The sequence below is a fragment of the Pelodiscus sinensis genome, chromosome 1, assembly GCF_052426305.1.
Source record: "Pelodiscus sinensis isolate ZL-2025 chromosome 1, ASM5242630v1, whole genome shotgun sequence".
In the NCBI taxonomy this organism is placed as follows: Eukaryota; Metazoa; Chordata; order Testudines; family Trionychidae; genus Pelodiscus; species Pelodiscus sinensis.
In genome coordinates this window covers 14,616,541-14,641,146 of record NC_143052.1, presented here as the reverse complement: position 1 = coordinate 14,641,146, position 24,606 = coordinate 14,616,541, and the positions used below count along the sequence as shown (strand labels likewise).

Below are 24,606 nucleotides of genomic sequence, written 5' to 3'. Positions count from 1 at the left end.
GGGCCAGCTGGGTGTCTGGTAGTCGGGAGCATAGCCGGGCTAGTGACTGGGAGTGGAGCTCGGACAGCTGCAGAGGGGGCCAGAAGCAAGGGAAAGGAGCTTGGGAGCAGGTGCTGGCAGCCAGGAGGGGCATTGATCTGTCTAGAGAAACTCCCTCATTCAGGACCAGTCGGGCCATGAGGATGCCGGACCAAGGTGGTCCAAGTTTATTGCAAATCATGACAGTTTTTAGGCAGTGATCAATGTTAGAAAGCAGTAGATCAGTAAACACCAAAATTCTTACAACTGGGAAAATCCATTTTTAACATTTTTTTTCCTGCAACAATTTTTTTAAACTACACCTATGGCAAATTTTGTCAGAAATGCAAGTTGGGTAACTTTCTTAGTAATTCGGATCCACCCTGAATTTCTCTATTGCTGAAATTAATGTAACGGACTATTTGTCTTCTACATCAGGAAGTAATGATTAAAGGAGGAGGACTTAAACATGTTCCTTGTGTCGAGGATGAGGACTTTATTCAGGCTTTGGATAAAATGATGCTGGAGAATCTTCAGGTATTAGTCCTTGTTATTGTCTTGAATTAAATAAGCACCTTTATTGTATTGCTGACTCTGAAAAAGTGGTTAATGTAGAGTTGCTTGCAGATGGGATATGGGGAGGTTTTCATACTTGTTTTCCTCCAATGCTAAGTTTTCTTAACTCTTCCCAACTGCTGTTTGGCTCTGCCTCCCGGGAGACAAATCGTACTCCTCATCTTGGTGTAGGGGATCTTTTGGTGTAGGAGAAACAGTCATGAAAATCGGTGTTTGGTGTTTTGGCTCAATTGTGCTTTCATGGAAGAAGCCTTCTTTTCTCCCTTAATCTTTATCCCCCTGTCCTGTCATCATAAGTACCTGCATTTATAAGTTGTGAACAGAGCTCCATTAATCCTGTGCTTTATTGACCAGCAGGTATGCTTCTTTGATGCACTCATCTTGCCAGTTGAGGAAGGGAGAGAGAATTCAAGATTCAGTCTTGAGTCTGATGTTTGATAATATCCTGATTATTAGTTGTGAGTTTAGATAAAAAGACATATTAAATTGCTTCTGTTCTTCCAGTAGCACAGTCAGACATCACATCAATGAATTGCTTTTGGATGGTGCCATCCTAATTGACTTGAAAGATACACAATCAATTCTCATGTTTTTTGATGAGTCTACTAATGCTGCCAGAGTGGTGGAAGTTGTAGTTTTTACTAGTGATGTTTCTGGGAGATATTTTATTATACTGATGAATTCAAATATTGTGCTAGGAAGTAAGATTTCACTCTTGTAAAATCCAGTGGGATTTGATTAGTTCTTTGCTACTGGTGTATCTCTAACAGGCATCATAAATGGTATTTTAACAAGAATCAGGTCTTTTCACTTACTTTAGTAGACTCAATACAAAAAATCTTTCCTAGACTTACTGTAACCTTGTCAAATGCTGCAAAACTGGTAAATTATACTATTTGTATCCAGTCAGAACACTCTCTTCCAGATATTTGTCATTTGGTTGTAACCTGGAGATATGTTCTAAGTGTCCTTTTGATAACCTACATAAAATTCTTATTAAGAGAAGAAGTTTTGAGCTGGTTATTTTTTAATTTTTTTCAGACCAGCATTGGCTTTTTAATTTGGCATGCCTTATTGATGTATTTGATAAAATTACATGTGCTGAATTGGTCAGTGGAGTTATGCAATATAAACATGTTGAAAATTACAAGATAACAGCTGTTATGGGAAAAGAGAACCTAGGCCAAGGGACAGAATACAAAATAATGCCTTTACTCATTTGTACTTCTGTGAAAGGATGGGAATTTCCCAGGAAACAGTGGAGGGAACAGTTAGTGACCATGTAGGAACACTATAAAATGAGCTTCAAGTACTGTTTTCAAGAATCAGTGATTAAGAAATGGAAGTAGTATGAGTGGATAAGAATTGCTTTTCATAAAGCATCTGTTGTTTTCTTCTGCCCACTAAATATATGGAGCTGCTGGCTGATCTTTCAGCTGCTTAATAAAGATAAATACTGTGACATATTCTGCAATTTTAGCTTTATATATCACATGATTATCCATGTATAGGATGTTAAGAATTGAAAATGTTGCTACCACTTGAATTTACATACCATATAATATGTAATAAAATAATAAAACAAACAGATAACATCTGGAGAAAAAATTGGTAATGTGTTCCCAGGACTGATTCAAGAATAGAATAGGTGATATATAACAAAAAATCAAAATCCAGAATTACTTATCTTAATATTGTGTCCAATTGTAATTGTTTCTTTAATGTTAAAAATCATTTACAAATCCAGTTACAATTAAGTACATTTTCTTATTGTAGTTTTCTTAATTAGCCTTCTGCAGTAGTCTTAATTCTGCATAGTGAAGAGTATAAGAAATGTAGGAACTTAGAAACTAACCAAATAAATTGTAATGAGATTTTACTCCTGCAAAGATAAGTTACCTTAGAAGGTAGTTGACATTTTTCATTAGAAATGAATTGTGAAAGCCTTCCTTTCATATTTTTAGCATATGATTGCTTAGAGCCCTTTTCATCCTCTTTTTCTTTAGCAACGGAGTGGAGAGTCTGTAAAAGTGCATCAGCTGGATGTTGCTATTCCTCTTCATCTCAAGAGTCAACTAAAGAAGGGTCCACCCTTAGGTGGTGGTGAAGGAGAATCTGAATCCGGAGACACAATGCCATTTGTCATGTTAACTCGAAAAGGCAATAAACAGCAGGTAAGGAGTTATCTGGATGTAAGTAAACACTTTCTTTTGCTATGAAGAGTTTGGTTTCTTTGTCTTTATTTCTTAGAATGGGATGCTGTCTTGCTTCGTTCTGTTGATGGAATTCTTCACTAAATTCCTTACTAAGAGTTGTATACAGCACTTAATCGCTTTTATACCATTATTAGTTTTTATACTAAGCTATTCTCTAGTTAGACCAAAGAGATGCTGAACAATGTTTCTTATGTAGGTATGCATTCTCTGTATCCTCATGTCCTGTACAAAGTATGTATAGAGCTGCAGTAGATGAACCCATTCCCTTTTTTTCAACATTTGTCCTAGAACGGCATATCTGTTTGTGCCCACTTGTGCAGCTAATTACCTCTCCTGTTCTTTGTAGTTTAGTTTATCTATAATAATGTAGGTTTTTATAGATTTTTATATTTTAGTAAGTTTTTTGGTTTTGTTTTGTAAACGTAGGCTTTTAGCCTCTCTCCTTCCCCACTCCCCTTCAGGGAAGAATCCTCCCTCTCTGAAAGAGCTTTCTTTTACTTTTACGTTGGGCATACCTAAAACCCAGGATTCAAACATCGACTTACTTGCTGGGAGTCTTTCCCTGTTAGCCACTCACACTGTATCCACTGTTTAAGGGGTACTCAAATGCCATGGAAAATTTGCTCCAGGTTCAAAAGTTGTTTTAGGAAAGGTAAAGTCTTGTCTCTCCATGATGGAATCCTCTCTCCATCCTACATCACAATACCGCCTGACTCTACAACAGCAGTTTTGAAGTGACCTCAGTGCCCCATCAACCTCTGCACCATGAGTCTGAGTACTTTCCAGGGCACTGACAGACTTATTGGGCCCCTGGGAAAAGAGGTTTGTGTGGCTCCACACCTGTGGAAGGGGCAGGACTTCATCCAGAAGGGGCGGGTCTGTGCCACACCAACCCCTCTCCCAGGCAGCCTTTGGAGCTGCTGAAAGCACTCTGCATAGTGCTCTAGAAGCAATTTAAAGGCCTGAAGCAACTGCCCCCTTTGCCTCCCTCAGGCTTGGTACCTTCCAGACCTCTGAGAAATAGATCTGCAGTGCTAACAGTATGAAGTCTTCAGCCAAAAGACATTTTAAATCTCCTCAAAAAGAACCTGGTCCTAAGAGGACCTCATCAGTAACCTCTGGTTATTAATATCAATTGCTCAATCAACTATTCATATCTGTTCTCAATAAACGCTGCTAGCTGTTGCCTGGTAGCCATGTGGTCAGACAGACATTTCCCAATACTCTGCCATTGTCTGCCTCCCTTCTGGATTATACAGATGACAGCTCATCTGATAATCAAATTTCCATGCAAGGCTCCTTTGATTATCAACCCCAGTCTCTTTCACCTGAATCTGTTGTCTTCAGAAACTCTTGAAAATGTAGGCAGCCTCAGACTGTTCCTCATCTTTGGTATCTCTGGCTCTTTCCAGTGCTCATATTGAGATCGTTAAGCAGCCTACTGCCTGCTGTTCTCCAAAGCACTGATTTCTAAAGAGTACCACAGACAGCACTCTGTTGTTTATTGCCTCCACTTCTCCCCCAACTCCCGCCTCAATCTGGCCATAAGAAGAATTGTTGAACAAGGAAAAAAGCTGCTAAGATAGTTACTTCTCAGACGAATATTTCATCAACCTCTCCAGTTGAGGCTTGTGACTGATTGGTTCACAGAGATCCCCTTGAGACTGTCACCTGATGGGCTGGTTGTACCGCTGAGCCCACCTACCTGCCCTCTGGGATGACCATCACCTTGTCCTGCTGTGGAACTCCAGAAGTTTAGGTCTCCCCCCAGGAAAGGCACAAAGCTGAGGTCTTGCCCACAGCAGAGCAAAACAGACACTGAGATCAGCTCAGCTTTGGGAAGACTCAGTCACAGGGACTTGACACAGCACCAAGGTGTGCAGCCCCAATGGGATTAGATCCCCAGTAACAATTATTTAGATGGAGTTTAATAAACAAAAGTGATTTTATTAAATATAAAAAGTATGATTTAAGAGGTTGCAAGTGATAACAGACCAATCAAAGTGGGAATACTTTTTGCTTAGTTTCAACCCATTCACACACAGCCGTGAAAAAGTACCACATCCAAAACGGATTCCAGTATTACATGATCTGCCAAGCCCAGCTATAGTCCAGGCTTACAGGTTAAACAAGACTATTTACAGATCGTTGTCTTAAATTCTGGGCCATTAAATTCCTTGAGTCCTGCTAGTGGTACTAATGCTAGAACAGCATGTTTACTATATATTTTAGAGAGTTTGTCTGTTTCATCAAGTAGTTCTAAATGGTAGGAGCTAGGACTGCTCTGGAGTTAGCGTAGAAGCTTTCCAGACACTAGATGGGTGCTGTTTATTGATGCCACATGCAGGATTGCCAGATTACACTTGTTTTTATCTGAATAGATTTTTTCCCACCAATGTTACTACAGTGATGTGCTTAAAGCCAGGGCACATGAAATGAGGTGCATGCTGATATCTTTCTCTTTGCAGCCAATCAAAGTATTGTTACGGTTCAATAGGCATGCCCTGCAAATTCTAGGTATGCAGGTGCAGCTAACAAAACTACTCTGTCCCAGGAGACTATCTTGGTTACAACAATTTTGTGGCCCGCTGAGAAGGAGGGCCACCCATGTGGCCCACTCACTAGTCTAGGTTGCTCATGGCTGCTTTGGGGCTTTGCAGAATTACATGAGATCCTTCAATTTGGTTGTTTTCCTTCTGATTTTTCTCTTAGTTTACTCCTCACACCATGTCCTGTAAGCCTGTATCAGATAGGTACTGGTTACACAGCTTGTTAAATACGTCTGGTGTATATAATCATAAGATCCTTTAATGCTCTTCCAGGGATGGCAGAATTTAGCTTAATTAAAGTATTTTACACAAAGCACCACCTACTGACTAGGGATGTACAATCTCGGTTAATCAGTTAACTTGTTAAACGTTAACAAAGTTAACCGGATGAGAGAAGCTCTTGTCCACAGCAGGTCCCTCCAGGGCTGCAACAGCCCCCTGCCCAGGGCAGGTGGGGAGCTGCTCCAGCCCCCACCAGTTACTGTGTAACTGGTTAACCTTTTACGTCCCTACTAGTGATGGAACAACATAATACAGATTAGCATTTCATTAAACATTCTGTGTAGCCTGAAGTTTTTGCGGTTTGGGAAAAATAGTCTTAGAGAAAAATATTTAATTACAATAATTTAGTGTTATTTAGGGCATAGAAGAGCAGTTTTGACAAGTACTGTTAAAACACTTAATTTGCATAGAGTTGGAGAGACACTGCAAATGATTGAATCTCATGATTTAAGTGAAGACACACAATAAGAGAAATACATCATCATGAAATACACTGTGTTCCTTAAGGCCTGATCCGACTAATGTGTGGGCATTTTTATAGAAGCAATGAGGTATTAGTCATATGAGACATCTGTTAAATCTTTGAGAAGTGAGAGAGACCACAGCTTTGTGTGCAGAATAACAAAATTCCATTATACCACTTCTTTCCTTTGTTCCCTTTGGTATCTCTTATTTTTCTTGAACTACTATGTAGCTTGGAATGATAGTAATATATTTTTTTTCTAGAAGATTTAACCCAGCATTGCTCAGGTCCTTCAGGGCAGGGGGCTGACGCTGGCGGGGTGGGGGGGGGGGCAGCATGCCGGAGTCAGGGCAAGGGCTTGGACACACAGAGACTCAGGGCAGGATGCTGGGATGTGGAGGGTACAGGAGTGAAGGGGTGAATAGTGGCTCAGGGAAGGGGGTTAGGTGCAGGAGTCAAAGCAGAGGGTTGGGAGAGGTGGGGGGCTCAGGTCAAACGGTGGGGGGAATGTGTGGCTGCTCCCCAGGTTAGTGGGAGCCATATGGCCTGCCTGCCAGCTTCTAGCTAGAGCAGGGAGGTGGGTGTCAGCTTCTCCCTGGGGCAGGGTGGTGGGGGCCATGCGGCCCGGCTTCTTACTGGGGGAGGAGGGGCAAATGGCCCAGACAGCAGCTGCTCCCCAGAGTGGCCGGTGCAGCAGGGCCTGTATTGCCAGCTAGCAGCTGCTCCCTGAGTGCTTGCTGCCTCCTGTGTTTATTCTGGGGTATAACTGTCCCTGCTATTACACCTCTCCTTTTCTATTTGATGGGAAACAATTGCATTCCACCCACATCTCATTGTCCTGATACAACCAAACCCTGATCTGGCTTTAAATAATAAGAGGAAGTTGCATACTGAATTTGGTGTTCCTAGCTCTGACCATTTAGGACAGTTTTTCTTAAACTATATTCCGTGGCACACCGGTGTGCTGTGAAGCAGTCGGAGGTGTTCCGCGGAGAACAACAGAGTTAAAAATGGTTGCCCTTAAAGGGGCAGGCGATTTTTTGGGGGGGAGGGGGGGGCTCAATTTCTCCCCGACCCTTTTTTTTCTTTTTTGCTCAACAAAAAATCCTTGGTGTTCCTCATAAAAAAAAAATACTATTGTTTGGTGTTCCGTCTTAAAAAGTTTAAGAAACACTGATTTAGGAGAAGTTCTTGAACAATTGAACTCACAGATGGACAAACACAGACACCCCAACACTATCATATATATGAGAGAGAGATACTGTTTTTCCCTTCAATAGCATTCTTTGTATGACAGTTTTCAAAGGGGTAGCCTTTTGGTCTGTTGCAGCACTTGGATGACTAACAAATTTATTAGAGTATTAGGGCATAAGCTGTAATGTGATACAGCTCACTTCCTCAGATACTGAAGAGAAAAGAAAACAGAAGAGGAAAGGATACAGAGATGGGATAACATTTTATAGTAACATTGCTTTTTTGTATGTACACTCATAGAATCATAAACACTAGAACAGGAAGGAACCTTGAGAGGTCATTGAGTCCAGTCCCCTGCCCTCACAGCAGGACCAAGCACTGTCTAGACCAGTGGTCTTCAACCTTTTTAAGCATGAGATCGCTTTTTGAATTTAAGTGCAAGCCAAGATCTACCTCAAACCCAAATATCCTTGCCCCACCTCCTTTGTGCTCCTTGCCCCACCTCCTTTGTGCTCACTCCATCCTCCCTCCCTCCCCCATCCTCACTCACCAGGGTGGGGCAGAGGGTTGGGGCGCAGGTTCTGGTCTTAGGCTGAGCGATTTAGAGTGTGAGGGGCTGTGAGCTGAGCTTGGGACGGGCAGTTGGGATGCAGGAGAGATTTGTAGGTGCAGGCTCTGGGAGGATGTTTGGATGCCTGGGGGCTCAGGGCTAGGGCAGGGGCTTGAGGTATAGTAGGTGGTTCATGACTTGGGTAGGGGTTCAGGATGTGGACTCCAGTTGAGCACTGCTTACCTCAGGTGGCTCCTGGGTGATGGTGTAATGGGGTTAAAGCAGGCTCACCCCTGCTTTGGCCCTGCACCACTCCCAAAAGCAACCAACAAATTTGCTCCATACCTAGTCCTGTTGTGCCCCATCTCTGCTTTGTGGAGATGGGGGCCCCTTGACATCAGGACCCTCCTCTCCCTCCCCTGCTCTGCACAGCAAGCAGGAGGCTCCTGGGGGAACAGCTCCAAGGCAAAGGGCCAGAGATGTGCAGCAGTGGGAGGAGGCGAAGCTGAAGTGCTGGCACTTGATAGTCTCTTGGCCAAACCAGTCAGGATCACCTGTCAGAGGCTCCGAGATCTACCAGTAGATCCCAATCTACTGGTTGGTGACCACTGGTCTAGAACATTCCTTATGGATACCTATCTAACCTGCTCTTAAATATCTCCAGAGATGGAGATTCCATAACCTCCCTAGGAAATTTATTCCAGTGTTTAACCACCCTGGCAGTTAGGAAGTTTTTCCTAATGTCTAATGTAAACCTCTTTTGCTGCAGTTTAAGCCCATTGCTTCTTGTCCTATCCTAAGAGGCCAAGTAGAACAATTTATCTCTCCTCCTTGTAACACCCTTTTAGATACTTGAAAACGTCTATCATATCCCCTCTCAGTCTTCTCTTCTAAACTAAACAAGCTCAATTCTTTCGATCTTCCCTCATAGCTCATGTTTTCTAGAACTTTAATCATTTTTGTTGCTCTTCTTTGGACCTTCTCCAATTTCTCCACATCTTTCTTGAAACGTGGTGCCCAGAACTGGACACACTACTCCAATTGAGGCTTAATCAGCTGAGAGTAGAGTGGAAGAATGACTTCTCTTGTCTTACTCACAACACTCCTGTTAATGCATCCCAGAATCACATTTGCTTTTTTTGCAACAGTGGCAAACTGTTGACTCCTATTTAGCTTGTGGTCCACTATGACCCCTAGATCCCTTTATGCAGTACTCCTTCCTAGACAATCACTTACCATTCTGTATGCGTGAGACTGATTGATTGTCCCTTCCTAAGTGGAGTACTTTTCATTTGTCTTTATTAAACTCCATATTGTTTACCTCAGACCATTTCTGTAGTTTGTCCAGATGATTTTGAATTACAACCCTATCCTCCAAAGCATTTGCAGCCCTTTCCAGCTTGGTATCATCTGCAAACTTAATAAGCGTAATCTCTATGCCATCATATAAATCGTTGATGAAGCTATTGAATAGAACTGATCCCAAAACAGACCCCTGCGAAACCCCACTCGTTATGCCCTTCCAGCTCCGCAGGAGCTTATCATGGTGTCTGTTTTATCTAATCATTTAATACCTAAAGGGATACGTCCTAGTATTTGTGCTGTTGCGTATAAGAAGTGATAAGTAAAATCCTGCTAAAAGGATACTTTTTATACCTTTATACTTCTATGATCACAAATCTAATTCCAAACTTTAGAATTCTGTTTCCATGTCAGTGAGTTGACTTGTAATCTTCATTATGAATTACTTTTAGTAAAGAAGTGTGTGTGTGTGTGTGTGTGTGTGTGTGTGTGTGTGTGTGTGTGTGTGTGTGTGTGTGTGTGTGTGTGTGTGTGTGTGTATTTATCTAGGTTTAGTAGTAACAGTTAATTATTTTTGTTTCTTTTGGCATTTGTGTAAAAAAGCATTTCCTTGAATTCTGTTTTCTTGGGAGCTGAATATTAAGTATAATTATGTAGAACTCCCCTCCCTCCCCCCCCCCCCCAAAAAAAATCCAGCCCCTTTAACCGTAGTCATTAGTGAACCAGAGATTTTGGGAAACTCTTCATTATGACCATTTTTCAACTCTGTCATGATAATTTAGCCAGGAATTTTATAAAATATTTAAATGTTGGGGAGCATCATGGGAAAATGGTTCTGGCATTTTGTGCTTTGAAAAAAGAAAGCTGAGTTTGTTCTGAATCCTCCCCTCCACCACCCTTCATATTTGCTTTTGGGAGTAGGCTCTTCCTGGTAAAACTCTTTTTGGTGATTCTAGAAATGTAAAATGTGTTGCCTTATAGAATACTTCGGTCATCGAGTCTGTGAAAGAATTCTTTGTCTATAGATTTGTTTTTAGGAAAAAAACATACTGTAGTAGTCAGTTTTAAAAGAAAAATAAGAAGAGAAGAGGTAGAGTCTAAAAGAAAATTGTTGAGTAGAATATGCACTGAATTTAGAAGTGATGGAAATCCTTAATAGATATCAAAACTGGTATCAGAATATTTCTGTGTGTATTTTTTACCCTTTGACTCAAGTAATACATATTATGCAAATGTTATATTAAAGTAGACTTTTCAGTAGATTGTGGCAGAGCTGAACAACTGCATTAGAGAAACCTGGCTGTCGAGTAAATTGTCTTTCCACCTACCAAACATATCAATAGGCAATCAAGCATTAGCCATTACGGAGTACGTATAGTGCCAATCCTAGCACAGAGATTTACCTGTTATATTTCCACTGAAGGAAACCTCCTGAGATGTGCGAATACTTGTATTAATGAGGACAACAGTTTACTAAGATATTTGTGTGGTTTGACCTTCAGTTTTGTTTACAATTATTTGAAGTAAACTGTAATAGTTATGTCTCACCATCTCATCACCATGAGAGCCTCTCAGTCTTTCTGTAGATTGCTGGTACACATCGTTCCTCTTTCCTGTGTGGGATTAACACTGGATAATTAGGATCCAAGCCATCTCCAAATGCTGGGCCCAGATCCCAGTGTCCAGGAAAACTGTATGCCATTGGTAAAGCACCAGCCATAAATGGACCATAAGAACAGAAGAATACCAGTATACAGTACAACATTGTTCACAAGTGATTGCTATTAGCAGCTGCAGGTGATCAGAGTTAAAATTCTCTAAGAACAGTAGGATCAGGGCCCAGGTTAGTTATGTGCTGCAAGGAGGAATAGTATCTCACAACAGATCAGTGCTTGTTAGATGCCTGCTACCATAACAGAGTTGTGAAACTCCTCACCCAAGATAAGCAGGAGTAGAGCCATGAAAGCCTGGTGTCCTCAACACCTCAAGTATGTCGCAATATCATTTTATGGTGGTAATTTTCTAGGAAGGTAAAGGAAACATACCAACGTTCATACAAGATCGGGTTTGTTTATAATGTTCATACAGCATCAGCTCTTTCTGAGGAAGGTGCGAAAAAATCCATGGTAGGTAGATAACTGGATACGTTTTGGAAGCCTCCTTGTAGTTAAAGATTAGGTTAAGCCATGAAACATGAGGTTTATCACCCTTTGAAAATTCTTTATTTATTATCGTGTCTGATTATTTTGTTACCCATATGAAAATTCCTGTTTGCATCTTGTAATGATCTTGGCCTCAACCACATACTGTGGCAATGAGTTCCACAATCTAATAGTCTGCTATGAGAAAAACACTTTATCAGATTTTAATTTGACATGGTCAGTTTCAGTGGTTGTCCCTTTGTTCTCTTCTGCTACAGCAGGGGTGGGGAGCCTAAGACCCAGGGGCTGAATGCAGCCCCCGGCTTGCCTGGATCCAGTCCCCAAGGCTCAGGGTCCCATCCCCCCAGCATTGGGGAGCCTGTGCTGGTGCTCCAGCCCCCTCACTTTACCCTCCCTCCCGAGGGTCTGGAATACGAGGGGAATGTGGGGAGTGTCTTTCACTTTCTCAGTCAGGAGGTTGGTTGGTTGGTTGTTTGGTTGGTTTTGTTTGTTCTCACTTGTGCGTGGCCCCTGATGGATTTTTCTGTGGGTCAGTGGCCCCAACCCTAGAAAGGTTCCCCACACCTGCCTTACAGTATTAGAAGTTTCCTATCTACCATCTATATATTGTTTCAAAGGGAAAGTCAGAGGCTGCAACAGCTGGGCAGTCCTGCTGTGTCTTGGTGTTTCTCCTGTGATCTGAGTCAGTATGCCAGGCATACCCCCAGAGTGCCTGGATAGGGATTTAGGGAGCGAACCGCAGACAAACTAATTCATATTCATGGAAAAGATAACACAATACCCCTGTTGTCTGGGGGGGAGACTAGATTGTCAGTGGCAAACAGATGTAATATAACTGGATGCAAGAAAGAAGAGTGAACAAGCTACCCTAGCTGACTGGCTGACTCCCGAAGACACTGTATAAAAGGATAGATCTGTCCAGTGTGGACAGATCAGAATTGTTTGATTGGGAAGAAAATCAGTTTTTATAGGCTACAGCAGGATATGGCAATAACTTTTGAACAAGGGCCGCTTCAAAAAATTTTGAAGTGATCGTGGGGCCTTGGACAGAAGGGGGCAAAGCTTCAGGTTGAAGGGGCAAGCCTGTTGCCTCACAGCCATGGGGAAGGCGCGAGTCCTTTACATAGAAACAATTAAAAGGCTCACGCATCCTTGGCTGCCAGGCAATGGGCTAGCATGGGGCCGGGAGCTACAAGCCCTTTCAGTTCCTTCTATTTAAAGTGCTTGCGCCTATCAGGTGGCTGCCAGGCAACGCAGCCACCTGGCAGCCACGAACCCTTTAAATAGAAGGAGGTAAAAGGGCTTGCAGCTCCCAGCGCCATTACTACATTGCTAGGGAGCCAGGACTTGAGCCCTTTTAACAGCTAATATTTAAAGGGCTCGCACCTTCCCCGCACCTGTTGGGCAGCGCATTGCCTGGCAGCCATGGGGGAGGTGGAAGCCCTTTAAATAGAAGCAGTTAAAAGGGCCTGCACATCTCCAGCTCCCTGGCAATGCCTTAGGGGGTAGGGCCTAGAAATGCCATGTGGGCTGGATCAGAGCCCTCAGTGGGCTGGACTTGGCCCACTGAGAGGCTTTTGCCACCCCTGGACTAGAGGGTGGATGCTGTCACCAGGCTGGGCCGGAAGGGTACATGGAAAAGTCTGTTGGGAGGAGATATGGGACCTAGAAGGAGTGGCTGTCTAAAAAGCCTTGTGGTTTTTGATGGATCAGAGCTCTGGTTGGTGTGCCTACCTACCTCCGAGTTTAACTATTGTCTCATCAGTTCATAACTGGTTTATAGTCTTCTAAGAACCCTTCTTGCTTTGTTCCACCATCTAAATTTCATATTCCCTTCCATTTTATTCTCAGCATCCTGCCTCACAGAATCTTGCTAGCATGATTTAATTAAGAGAATGGAACAAAAATGTATTCAGAGTATACCACCACTAGACCTCCCTTTAGACACTATCAGTAGGTTGACTAACTGTGAAGTACTACTGATATCTGTGAATCTGTTTAGTTTATTTGATTCTGACCAGGCTCAAGTATATATTTATTTTTCCTCTATGGGTGTCCATAGAGATTTCATCTTTTTGGTTTTGTTTTTCCTTAGTTGCTTTTCTCTTAAATCTGTTAACCTAAAATGCTCTTAATATTCAAACTTGACATGCAGAATTCTTGATAATCCCTACACTTTTCTTTTGTTTTATTCAAAACACTTTTCCCCCTCTTTCCCCCATCTAAATGAGCATTCTAGTTGACACTGTCACACAAAGATGTTTCAGTACATTCCCAGATCTGTGTAACAGCCAGTCTTAACTGCTGCAACTAACAGTTGGTTGGGTTTTCCTCCATAAATTAACTGTTTTTCAAATGTTGTAGCTGCCTGAGTACTCACCAGCAACAGAATTATTTCCCCCACATAGCACTAATCTACAGCCAAAACTGAGCTGCTCTGTGATAGGTACAATGGATTTACTATGTGTATTTTGTGTCTGCACTGTAGAAAACAAAGCTACTATATCTATTTGCATTGCAATCTTTGTCAATTAAAGTGATGAGAATTCTTGCACATTGACTGGCATTCATTTTCATTCCCATGGAAGTAGACCTCTGATTAGCAAAAGCAAGCAAGAGGCTTTAAAATAATTCCCATTCAATTGTGTTTGATTATCTTAACATAGTTTTCTACAAGTTATCCATTTTCCTTGAGGGTGGAAATAGAGATGCTTTTAGAAGGACTACTGACATTTTCTAATGTGTGCTTATAAAGTTTAGGGTCAACAGGCTTTTTATGAAGCCTGGTGTTTCCACTTTGAATAAAAAAGTTTAAAAATTATTTCTGTTTGGCTTTTAAAGTTTCTGTAATATTTTATCCCTCTGAGCATAATGGCTGGGATTTTGAAAGAATCTTAGGAAAATTATGGCATCTGATTTCTTTAGGCTCCTTTAGAAATCACAGCCATTATATCTGGTGAGTGAAGAACTTGGATACAAGGGGCAAGCTTCACCTCTGGTTTGCACCAGGTTCTGTAGGCATATACCAGCATGTAGGCAGGCTCCTTAGTGATGAGTTCATTGGGGAAAATATAGCTGTTGCATATGTTGATGTAATCTTCTCTCCAACAAGTGGGAAGTAAGGGACAATAACGTTCAGAACATGGAAAGTGTAGACCAGGTATGCGCCGAGTGTATTTGATCATTGACTTAGTAAGACCCTCTTCTGGGAGGATTTCTGGTGTAGTCCTGGCGAGAGATATAAACTGCCCCCCTCTATCTAACAACCAATGGTGAATTGTGGTAGAAACACCACCTGCCCTTCCCTGTGGTTTAATCTCTCTGAAGGGCAGAAAGTCTTGATGTCACTGGGAAGTGCAGCTTTCACCTTCCATGGTGAATCTGAATCTAGTACAGAACCTATGTGGTAATATTAGATACCACATAGTGGAAACCTTTATCAGCCAGTCATTTACCACCTTTGCATAGTATTGATTTTATGTATTTTTGCAGTACTGATTTTCTACTGAGAAGTCAAGCATTGAACGTTCCATTTTGTACTAGGAGAATGTGTCCAAATGTATCTTGGTTTCTATACAAATTATTTATAAAATATTTTCCATACATTTTTTGTTCTTGCAACGTACAGATACCTCTTTGTTGATTTAACAGATTAATTGGTGGATTGGATACAATAGTGAGTGACAAAACTTTACCTTTTGCCATCTCCCAAGAGAATATGCAAATGTTTTTATTTATAAGGATAAACTTATTGACAGAGAGTTTACTTAATTACACTAAATACACCTGTTTCTCAGATGGAGAATTCTGCTTGTATCTAATAGGCTTTAAAATTTAGCAGTCATATAGTTTCCCAGGTGTCATCTGTGTATGTGAGCATAGATGAAAATAAGGAACATATTCCCCCTCCTTCCTCTGCTCCCCCTTCCCCCCAAGAAAACTGTTCAGGAAATGTCTTTTCACAGTTCAGAAATAATAAAATGCAACTTGACATGTCGTCTTATATAGTTAGCCTTTTCTTTTTGTTCTTTGTAAAGTATGATCCATACTTGAAGAGATTATTGTTTCTTTCAGTTTAAGATCCTAAATGTGCCAATGTCTTCGCAACTTGCTGCCAACCACTGGAATCAACAGCAAGCTGAGCAAGAGGAGAGAATGAGAATGAAAAAGCTCACTCTGGATATTAATGAACGGCAAGAACAAGAAGACTATCAGGGTATGACATTATCTTTCAAAAGAATTGCGTATTTGTTTTATTCATAGGGAAATTAATCAGTAAAAATTCAGTCGCAAGAAATTTGTCCTTGCTGCAACCAACTCCTTTTCATTCTGTGCCTCAGCATCTACAATGCTAGTTCTCATAGCTCCTAGGAATTCCAATGGAATATGAAACTAGCACTGAGTTTTGAGTTCTTTTTATACACTCTGGAGATACAAAATTGTTACATTTAGGGAAATTTTACCAAAAAAGCAATTTATTTGATACTCTGTAGCCTAGCAACATGTTTGTTAGAATTCCATGATGTCTGTACTATCATCTGCAGTGCAGTAGGAACAGAAACCTGTCAGGTGTAGGGGAAATGGATTGTGTGCAACTTGAGTGAAGGTTTGTTGTTAGCATTATAAAATACATAAAGTAAATTAGTCTGGCAAATAGCTGTGATTGGGTCATAATGACATTGTTGAAGTGGATGGAAATCTCATTTTCTCCTATGTTTCAGCATTCTAAAGGATGGTATTTGAATATATTGAGAGCATAAATACTTTATACTAATTATGTATCTTTTAAAAATCAATTCATATTTAATTCAAGTGATTTGGAACAGACAAAAGGCGGCCTGTGAAGCAGTTGGCAATCCGGATATTGCCCATACCTTAGTGAATTCAGTATGTTGTGTCAGCTTCCGTTTTCCTTGGCAAACTTTGATGATAACCAGTGCCAAACCTAATAAAGAAGATGGTATTTTTAGTCCTTAAATCACTTTTTTCCATTTAATGCCTCCACAGTTCTTTCTCTGTTATTAATAGTGTTGATTTCTACTTCAAAACTGAAACATGAGCTGTACATAATAAAGCAGTAAGTCACATTTCTTTAATAATGAACTGTAGTTTGTTGCATTTAAATTTTAAATTCAAAACAAGCCTATTAGTTCAATGAATGCCATGGAATGCAAAACACGTTTCAAAACTCTGTGACATGAGAACCAAATCAGGGAGCCTCTGTATTATATTTTTCCAGAAATACAATAGCTGTAGAGCTCTGAAATTGTAAATAGGATACAGAATTTGTACGTTTTAAACCTCCCAAACTGTTTAAAACTTCCTTTTCCAGGTACTCCTTGTTGCAAAGCCCGGTTTAAAAATGGGGCGAGGTGGAATGCTTTTTATACTTAGGCAGCTTGAGTGCTGTGGTCAGAGTTGTGGTGTAGCTCTATTTTTCCATTATGTAGAGTTCCTAGTATATTTTTAAAGGTCAATACATATATATGGTTTTCATAGAATCATAGAATACTAGGACTGGAAGGGACCTCGAGAGGTCATCGAGTCCAGCCCCCCGCCCTCAAGGCAGGACCAAGCTCCGTCTACACCATCCCTGACAGATGTCTATCTAACCTGTTCTTAAATATCTCCAGAGAAGGAGATTCCACCTTCTCCCTTGGCAATTGATTCCAATATTTGACCACCCTGACGGTTAGGAATTTTTTCCTAATGTCCAATCTAAACCTCCCCTGCTGCACTTTAAGCCCATTACTCCTTGTCCTGTCCTCAGAAACCAAGAGGAACAAATGTTCTCCTTCCTCCTTGTGACACCATTTTAGATATTTGAAACCCGCTATCATGTCCCCCCTTAATCTTCTTTTTTCCAAACTAAAGGGCTACATCTACACTGGCCCCTTTTCCGGAAGGGGCATGTTAATTTCAGAAGCCGTAATAGGGAAATCCGCGGGGGATTTAAATATCCCCCGCGGCATTTAAATAAAAATGTCCGCCGCTTTTTTCCGGCTTTTAAAAAGCCGGAAAAGAGCGCCTACACTGGCCCCAATCCTCCGGAAAAAAAGCCCTTTTCCAGAGGATCTTATTCCTACTTCAAAGTAGGGCTTTTTTTCCGGAGGATCGGGGCCAGTGTAGACGCTCTTTTCCGGCTTTTTTAAAAGCCGGAAAAAAGCGGCGGACATTTTTATTTAAATGCCGCGGGGGATATTTAAATTCCCCGCGGATTTCCCTATTACGGCTTCTGAAATTAACATGCCCCTTCCGGAAAAGGGGCCAGTGTAGACGTAGCCAAGAAGCCCAGTTCATGAAGGCTGGCTTCATAGGTCATGTTCTCTAGACCTTTAATCATTCTTGTCGCTCTTCTCTGTACTCTTTCCAATTTCTCCACATCTTTCTTGAAATGTGGCGCCCAGAACTGGACACAGTACTCCAGCTGAGGCCTAACTAGTGCAGAGTAGAGCGGCAGAATGTCTTCACGAGTTTTGCTTACAACACACCTGTTGATACAACCTAGAATCATATTTGCTTTTTTTGCAACAGCATCACACTGACTCATATTCAACTTGTGGTCCACTATGACCCCTAGATCCCTTTCCGCCATGTTCCTTCCTAGACAGTCGCTTCCCATCTTGTATGTATGGAACTGATTGTTCCTTCCTAAGTGGAGCACTTTGCATTTCTGTTTATTAAACTTCATCCTGTTTACCTCTGACCATTTCTCTAACTTGCTACGGTCATTTTGAATTATGTCCCTATCCTCCAAAGAAGTTGGCATGATCTGTTTTTGGCATGATCTGTTTCAGTTGATTTGTATGGGGAAATCTTTATAAATGTAATTTAGTGTAGGATTCTGTTGTGAGCTACTAAGAATTGCACTGCTCATGCAGTGAAACAATAAAAGATCTCAATGTTGTGATCGATGAATGAAACTGGTTATTAGTGTCAGTAAAGAGCAATCATTTTCTCGTGAATCTTCTGTTTTTTGCATATTCAACAATACGAGCAGCAGTAATATATTTACACTAGGAAGTGAATATGGCAAATGTCTCTGGTTCTTTCTCTGTTGATTTTTCTCCCACTGCTTTATGCTAGATTTATGTTCGTAACAGACAGATAAAAAGACACATCAATTTTTTAGACCCAAAATTTGACCCATTTAATCTGTTTGCAATGTCCATATTCACTCTTTTCTCTGATATTTTTTGGAAGAGAATATAGCAGATTTTAGTGACAAGCTTCTAAAGGATTACTAGAACCAGTAAGGAAAAAAATTTTAAATTTTGCCAAAAAAATCTCAACATTGTCTAATGTCTATATGCACACTTTTCTAATAGGAATAAGCCAGCTAATAACCCAAGTCTGTTAAATGTGCTAGATTCTATTCTTTCATTTTAAAACTCCATTTAGTTTTTTAAAAAGTTATAGTAATTTAGAATTGATGATCCTCTCATGTAGATTGGAGTAGTTATGTTTGTGTTCCCACAATTCTCATCTGAAAAACACTGCAAATAACTGATGCCATGGAGGGTGAATTCATTAAAACTTGCCCTTATTCCTTTTTTCCTGTCACCCAGTCTGCCTTCATAATTTTTCCTTATCTCAGTGCTGGTTGTACTCCACAAAATCTGCACCTTATTAACATCTGGGGTGAGAGGTACATACACAATATTTCTAGTTGCTGTCTGCCTACCTACCTTTAATCCTCTCTCCCCAACTGTTCCCTTCCTTCATGTGTCCATCCTGATGGCCAGAACTATGCTTTGTATCTGAGGGATCTGGACTGTGCTGAATTTGGGAGCAAGGTCATTGTGGAGATGCTAAATAAATTCTTTGCATCTGTCTTCACTACAAATGACATGAGGAATATTCCCACATCTGAGCTATTCTTTTTTTGGGTGAGGTGTCAGTAGAGGAGGTTTTGGAACAGATTGATGAAATGAATAAGAAGTCACCAGGACCAGATGGTATTCATTCAAGAGTTCAGAAGGAACTCAAATATGAAACTTCAGAATTACTAACAGTAGTATGTATTTCTCTTTGAGTGATGTCCCCGTGGGTGCTCCACTGTTGGTGTTGGGCTCATCCTGGCACTGCAGATCAGAGACTTTTTCAAGCAGCATGTGGTTGGGCTGCGCATGCTGTTCATGCCTTTAAAGTTCACGTGTATGGCCCGACTCACCTCAGTTCCTTCATACTGCCCTCAATCACAGATGGAGCTCGATTCCTCTCCTCTGCTTCATGTTCCTGTGAACAACAAGAGAGTTTATTTTTGTTAGGCAGTAATAATTCCTGATGTTTATAGTTATTACCGTATTTTCCGGCGTATAAGGCGACTGGGTGTATAAGACGACCCCCTAATTTTCCAGTTAAAACATAGGTTTTGGCCTATACTCGCCATATAAGACTACCCCCCCTTCCGAGGCAACACCATTTAATAACATCAGATTTGATTTAAATAATTTTAATTAAAATGGTTTTGACTTACTGGTACTTAAAATCCTTCAAAATCCTCCTCATGTTCATCCTCTGACATCATAAGTTCATCAATGACATCTTGTGGTACATTTGTAAGACAGTCATCATATGGATCTAATTCCGAATCAGATGGTGTGGCTTCAGCTTTGGCTTCCCCTTCATCTTGCCACAAGAAGTTGTCCTCCATACCATCCAAAGAATTTGATATGCCACACTTCTTGAAAGACTTGATTACTGTTTCTGCATCAATATCATTCCAGGCTTTTATGACAAAGTTACACAAAACATCCAATTGTGGCACACGTATGTTTCCTCCTTTAGTGAATGACTTTTCACCGCTAACCATCCACTCATTCCACTGTTCTCGAATGCGATCTTTAAATGACTTGCTTAGGCACACATCCAGTGGCTGTACCAATGATGTCAATCCTGCAGGAATAACTGCCGCATCTGTGTTTATTCTTGCCAGCCTTTTCTTTGTGCTGGTAGTTAAATGAGCCCTGAACATATCCCACACCAGTAGGCTATGTTCTTGACGAAGTCCACCTGGTCGCCTACTCCATACATTATCAAGCCATAGCTTTACCCCTTCTTCATCCATCCAGCCTTTTTCATTCACATGTACAAAAACTTCAACAGGGAACTTGATTTTCGGCATTGTTTTTCTTTTAAAAATAATCATTGGTCTTAGTTTGGCGCCATCAGCTGTACATGCTAGTACCACTGTAAAACTGGACTTCTCATGTCCTGTTTTAATTAACACTGTTTTTGCACCTTTTGGATTAACAGTTTTATTTCCAACCATATCAAAATTCATAGGAGTTTCATCCATATTTCTGATCTGACTTAACGCATAGCCATGTTTCTTGCGCTGTTGTATTACATATCGATGGAAAAGACTTATTTTGCTGTCGAGATCTGCAGGTAATTTTTGGGCAATTTTGGTCTTTTGCCTCAGTACCAGATTATGCCTTTCCAAGAACCTAGTACACCAAGATACAGTGGCCTTAAATCCTTTGCTGTGATCTGGGTTAGATTTGGCCCACTGAAGTGCAAACATACGTATTTTGTTTCTTGTCACTACATAACCATTTTGACGATGCTCATGCACCATGTCTGCTACATGCTTTTCAAGTTCTGACCAATGTGGGGTGTCTCTTCTTAATGCACACTTACTACTTGGCATACTCTTTAATGCATCTTCATTTGCTTTCCAGTCTCGGGCCATCTTTTCTGTTACTCCATATTGACTTGCAGCAGCACAGTTATTATGTTCCTTGGCAAAGTTTACAACTTTCAGCTTGAAACTGGCTTCAAATTTCCTTCTTCTTGCTGGAGCCATGATGGGGTCTTTTCTACCACCCACTTAAAGAACGTCCCTAATCTTTTAGGCCGCTGGATGTGCGGTAATACAGTACTGTAGCTTCGGCTACATACAGAACGTCCCTGTGCTGATACTGTATGTACCGTGCTGAGCCAATCCCGGCAAGCGGTGTATTCTATTAATGCATACAAAGCCTGCAAAGGTTGGCAAAGGTTGTAATAGCCCGCCTCTCTGACTCAGCCAATCCGAGCAGGCTTTGTATGCATTAATAGAATACACCACTTGCCGGGATTGGCTCAGCGCGGTACATACAGTATCAGCACAGGGATGTTCTGTATGTAGCCAAAGCTACAGTACTGTATTAGGGCACATCCAGCAGGCTAAAAGGTAATAGGGACGTTCTGTATGTAGCCGAAGCTACAGTATGTTTATACCCAGCGTATAAGACGACCCCCGATTTTTGGGGGATGTTTTTTAGTATAAAAAGCCGTCTTATACGCCGGAAAATACGGTAGGTTTAGTAGTTTGGGGAAAAAAAAGACAAAAAGAAAAAGGACTCATTTATTATGTCAGTAGTCAATAGTTTTCCCTCAGCCTGCTGATGCACTTCACGTCTAACCAGGCCTAACAATGACCCCTCACAGAAACAAAAAGAAGACTTCAAATTAAGTACAGATTTTCTAAAACCAATATGACAAAGACACCTCATGACATCAAGGTAACCCCAAGGGGGGGAAAAACTCAAACCCACTTTAACAAAAAAAAAAAAAGCCTGGTTCACCTGGCTTTAAGAAATTTCTTTTATGCTGCAGCACCAAGTTCTAGGTCACTGCGGGATGGATCTCATACACAACCATCATAGTCACCATCATCAGCTAGAGACTGCCCCCACTTCCTGAGATCACCAGTGCTCTCACACGGCTCTGGTTATGACGACGACCACAGGAGTATGTTCTCCTCTCCAACCAGAACAAATACACCCTACGATAGACACCAACCATGATACCACCATCGTTCTCAGTGGTACTCTGGTCTTATCACCCTCACCATCCGTCACGGTGGTCCCCATGCCGTCATTGCACTCCATTGTGGCACTGATCCATGGAATCGTCAATTCCTGCCCACAGATCAGCACCATCCTCCCAATTTCAGAATCCTCCTCCACTCACTGAAGACCTGGACACCAAGGAGGGACAGATTAGTGATGAGGGTGCCTCACCAACAGACACGTCCTCATTCTCTCCTGACGAAGCGGTCATTCCCCGACGATACATCTCCTACTGATGACCGTAAACAATTCCAGGAACTTTTAAAAAGGGTCACTATCAGTCAGGAGGTTTCCCTGTTGAAGGTTCAAGTGAAACAACACAAGCTCCTCAAGAACCTACAACCATCAGCCAAATCAAAGATTGCACGTCCAATTGAAAAAGCTATTATGGAGGCAGCAGATGAGGTGTACCAACAAGAGGGTTGATAGAAAGTATTTTGTACCCTCAAAGGGCGTGGATTTTCTATTCCTACACCTGCAACCAAATTCTTTGGTAGTAGATGCAGCAAACCAGAGATCCAAAAATACAGGTCTTCCATCCATAATAAGGAACACAAGACACTAGATCTTTTTGGCAGGAAGATGTGCTTTTCCTCCGCTGTACAGCTCTTCGTAGCCAATTAAACTGTATTGCTTGCAAACCATGATTTTGACAATTACGCTAAATTGACCAAGCTAATGCAGCATTTACTGGACAACAAGTGACCCATCTTAAAATCCATAGTGCAGGAGGCTTGATTACTCCACTTCATGCACAGCGCTCCAGATAGCACTCGATGCTCTGATAGGGCAGCAAGGGCAACAGCTACCTCAGCAGTCATGAGGCATACTTCTTGGCTACATGGAGCAGAGATGCCGAAGGAGCTACAAACCAAGATCGAAGACTTGCCATTCAACAAGGAGAAACTTTTTGTGGCAAACACTGAGGAAGTTGTCCATTCTAGAAAAAATTCCTGCACTACATTACACACACTCGGAATGTACAGACTGCCATATCATAGGAAAAGTTACACTCCTTACCAGAGGCACCATGACTTCTCCTACGTAAGGCATCAGCAAAGACTCTTTGAACAAAATCAGTCACGGGTAAGAAACCAACGCTGAAGGAGTACCAATAACCGCTCCTCCAACCAGCAAGCCTCTAGACAGCAGGTTTGAGATTCTGGTTGAGGGCCTGCAGGACCTCTCCATTTCATTTGTGTCTTGTGATCACATGACTTTTCACGACCTACCGTGCCCCTTTTATGATCAGTGGGCAGCAGTCACCACAAATGGGTCCTAGAGATTATCAAACGTGGATACTGTATTCCCCCGTTACCAGGTATAGTCCGGCAGGCTTATTGATTTTATTAGCCAGGACACTTTTGACTGTCAAGTCCCTCCTTAGTCCCTTAGTTCGCTCATTAGGTTTGCCCCGTGTTATTCACCTCACTCGGCACTCATTGCTGTCTGAACAGACTGGTCTGGGTTTTCCGTTTGTCAGTGCACTTCCACCTCTGGCGAAGGGCAGAGGGGGGCCTGGGCCTACCCTCACTCACGGGCCCCAGCCCAGGGCCCCGAGGACAGGAACTGACTTTGGTCCTGTCCGGCTGACGGGGCTTCCCGCCAAAACACAAATCCCAGTTGCATATCAATCTCTTGGAGCTCTGTGTGGTGACCAGTGCTTGCAAAGCATTTTATCCATCACATTTGAGGATCTGCAGTGTGCATCCTCACTAACAATGTTACTACTATGTTCTATATCAATCATCAGATTGGTGCCCACTCTCCTTCCCTCTGCGTGGAGGCTGTATGTCTGTGGAAATGCTGTATCAACAACATCATCAACCTAGTTGCATCGTAGCTCCTGGGGATCAGTAATACAACTGTGGATGCTCGCAGCCACCATTTTGGAACAGACCATGTGTGGGAGATCCACAAAAGCATCATACAAACCATATTCTGTCTCTGCAGATTCCTGACGATATATCTCTTCACAACTTACCAGAATACAGAGTCCCCCCAGTACTGCTCCAGAATGGGAGCAGGTCTGGGCTCACTGAGATGATTTCTTAGTCTCATAGGAAGCTCCCCTCTCCTATGTGTTTCCTCCAATATCTCTCATTCTGAGGGTCAACATGAAGATCAAGTTGGACAATGTCACAGTCGTCCTCTTAGCCCCAGCGTGGGCCAGACATACTTGGTTTCCCTATCTTTATCAAATATCTTGTCAACCACCTTACCCGCTTCCGATTCATCCAGACCTCCTTTCTCAGAATGCAGGCGCTCTTCTCCATCCCCAGCTGGAAACACTATATCTCATGGCATGGCTTCTCTCTGGTTCTTGGAAGAAGAGAAAACATGTTCACACCAAGTGAGGAATGTCTTGCTTCAGAGTCAACAGCAGACTACTTGCAATACTTACCTGCAGAAGTGGAAACCTTTCACAACATGGTGCCACAATATGGTCACTC

The 24,606-nt window shown here is 41.8% G+C and overlaps 1 protein-coding gene across 3 annotated transcripts in view; it reads left to right on the top strand.

Moving 5' to 3' along the window:
- UPF2 (UPF2 regulator of nonsense mediated mRNA decay) overlaps window positions 1–24,606 on the top strand; it is a 141,266-nt gene that overhangs the window by 95,047 nt on the left and 21,613 nt on the right. For all 3 annotated transcript variants that reach the window (XM_075926008.2, XM_075926010.2, XM_075926007.2), the window contains 3 exons: window positions 457–555; window positions 2,601–2,768; window positions 15,387–15,528. In XM_075926008.2, the coding sequence (XP_075782123.2) occupies window positions 457–555; window positions 2,601–2,768; window positions 15,387–15,528 (409 nt within the window). The remainder of the gene's footprint in view (window positions 1–456; window positions 556–2,600; window positions 2,769–15,386; window positions 15,529–24,606) is intronic.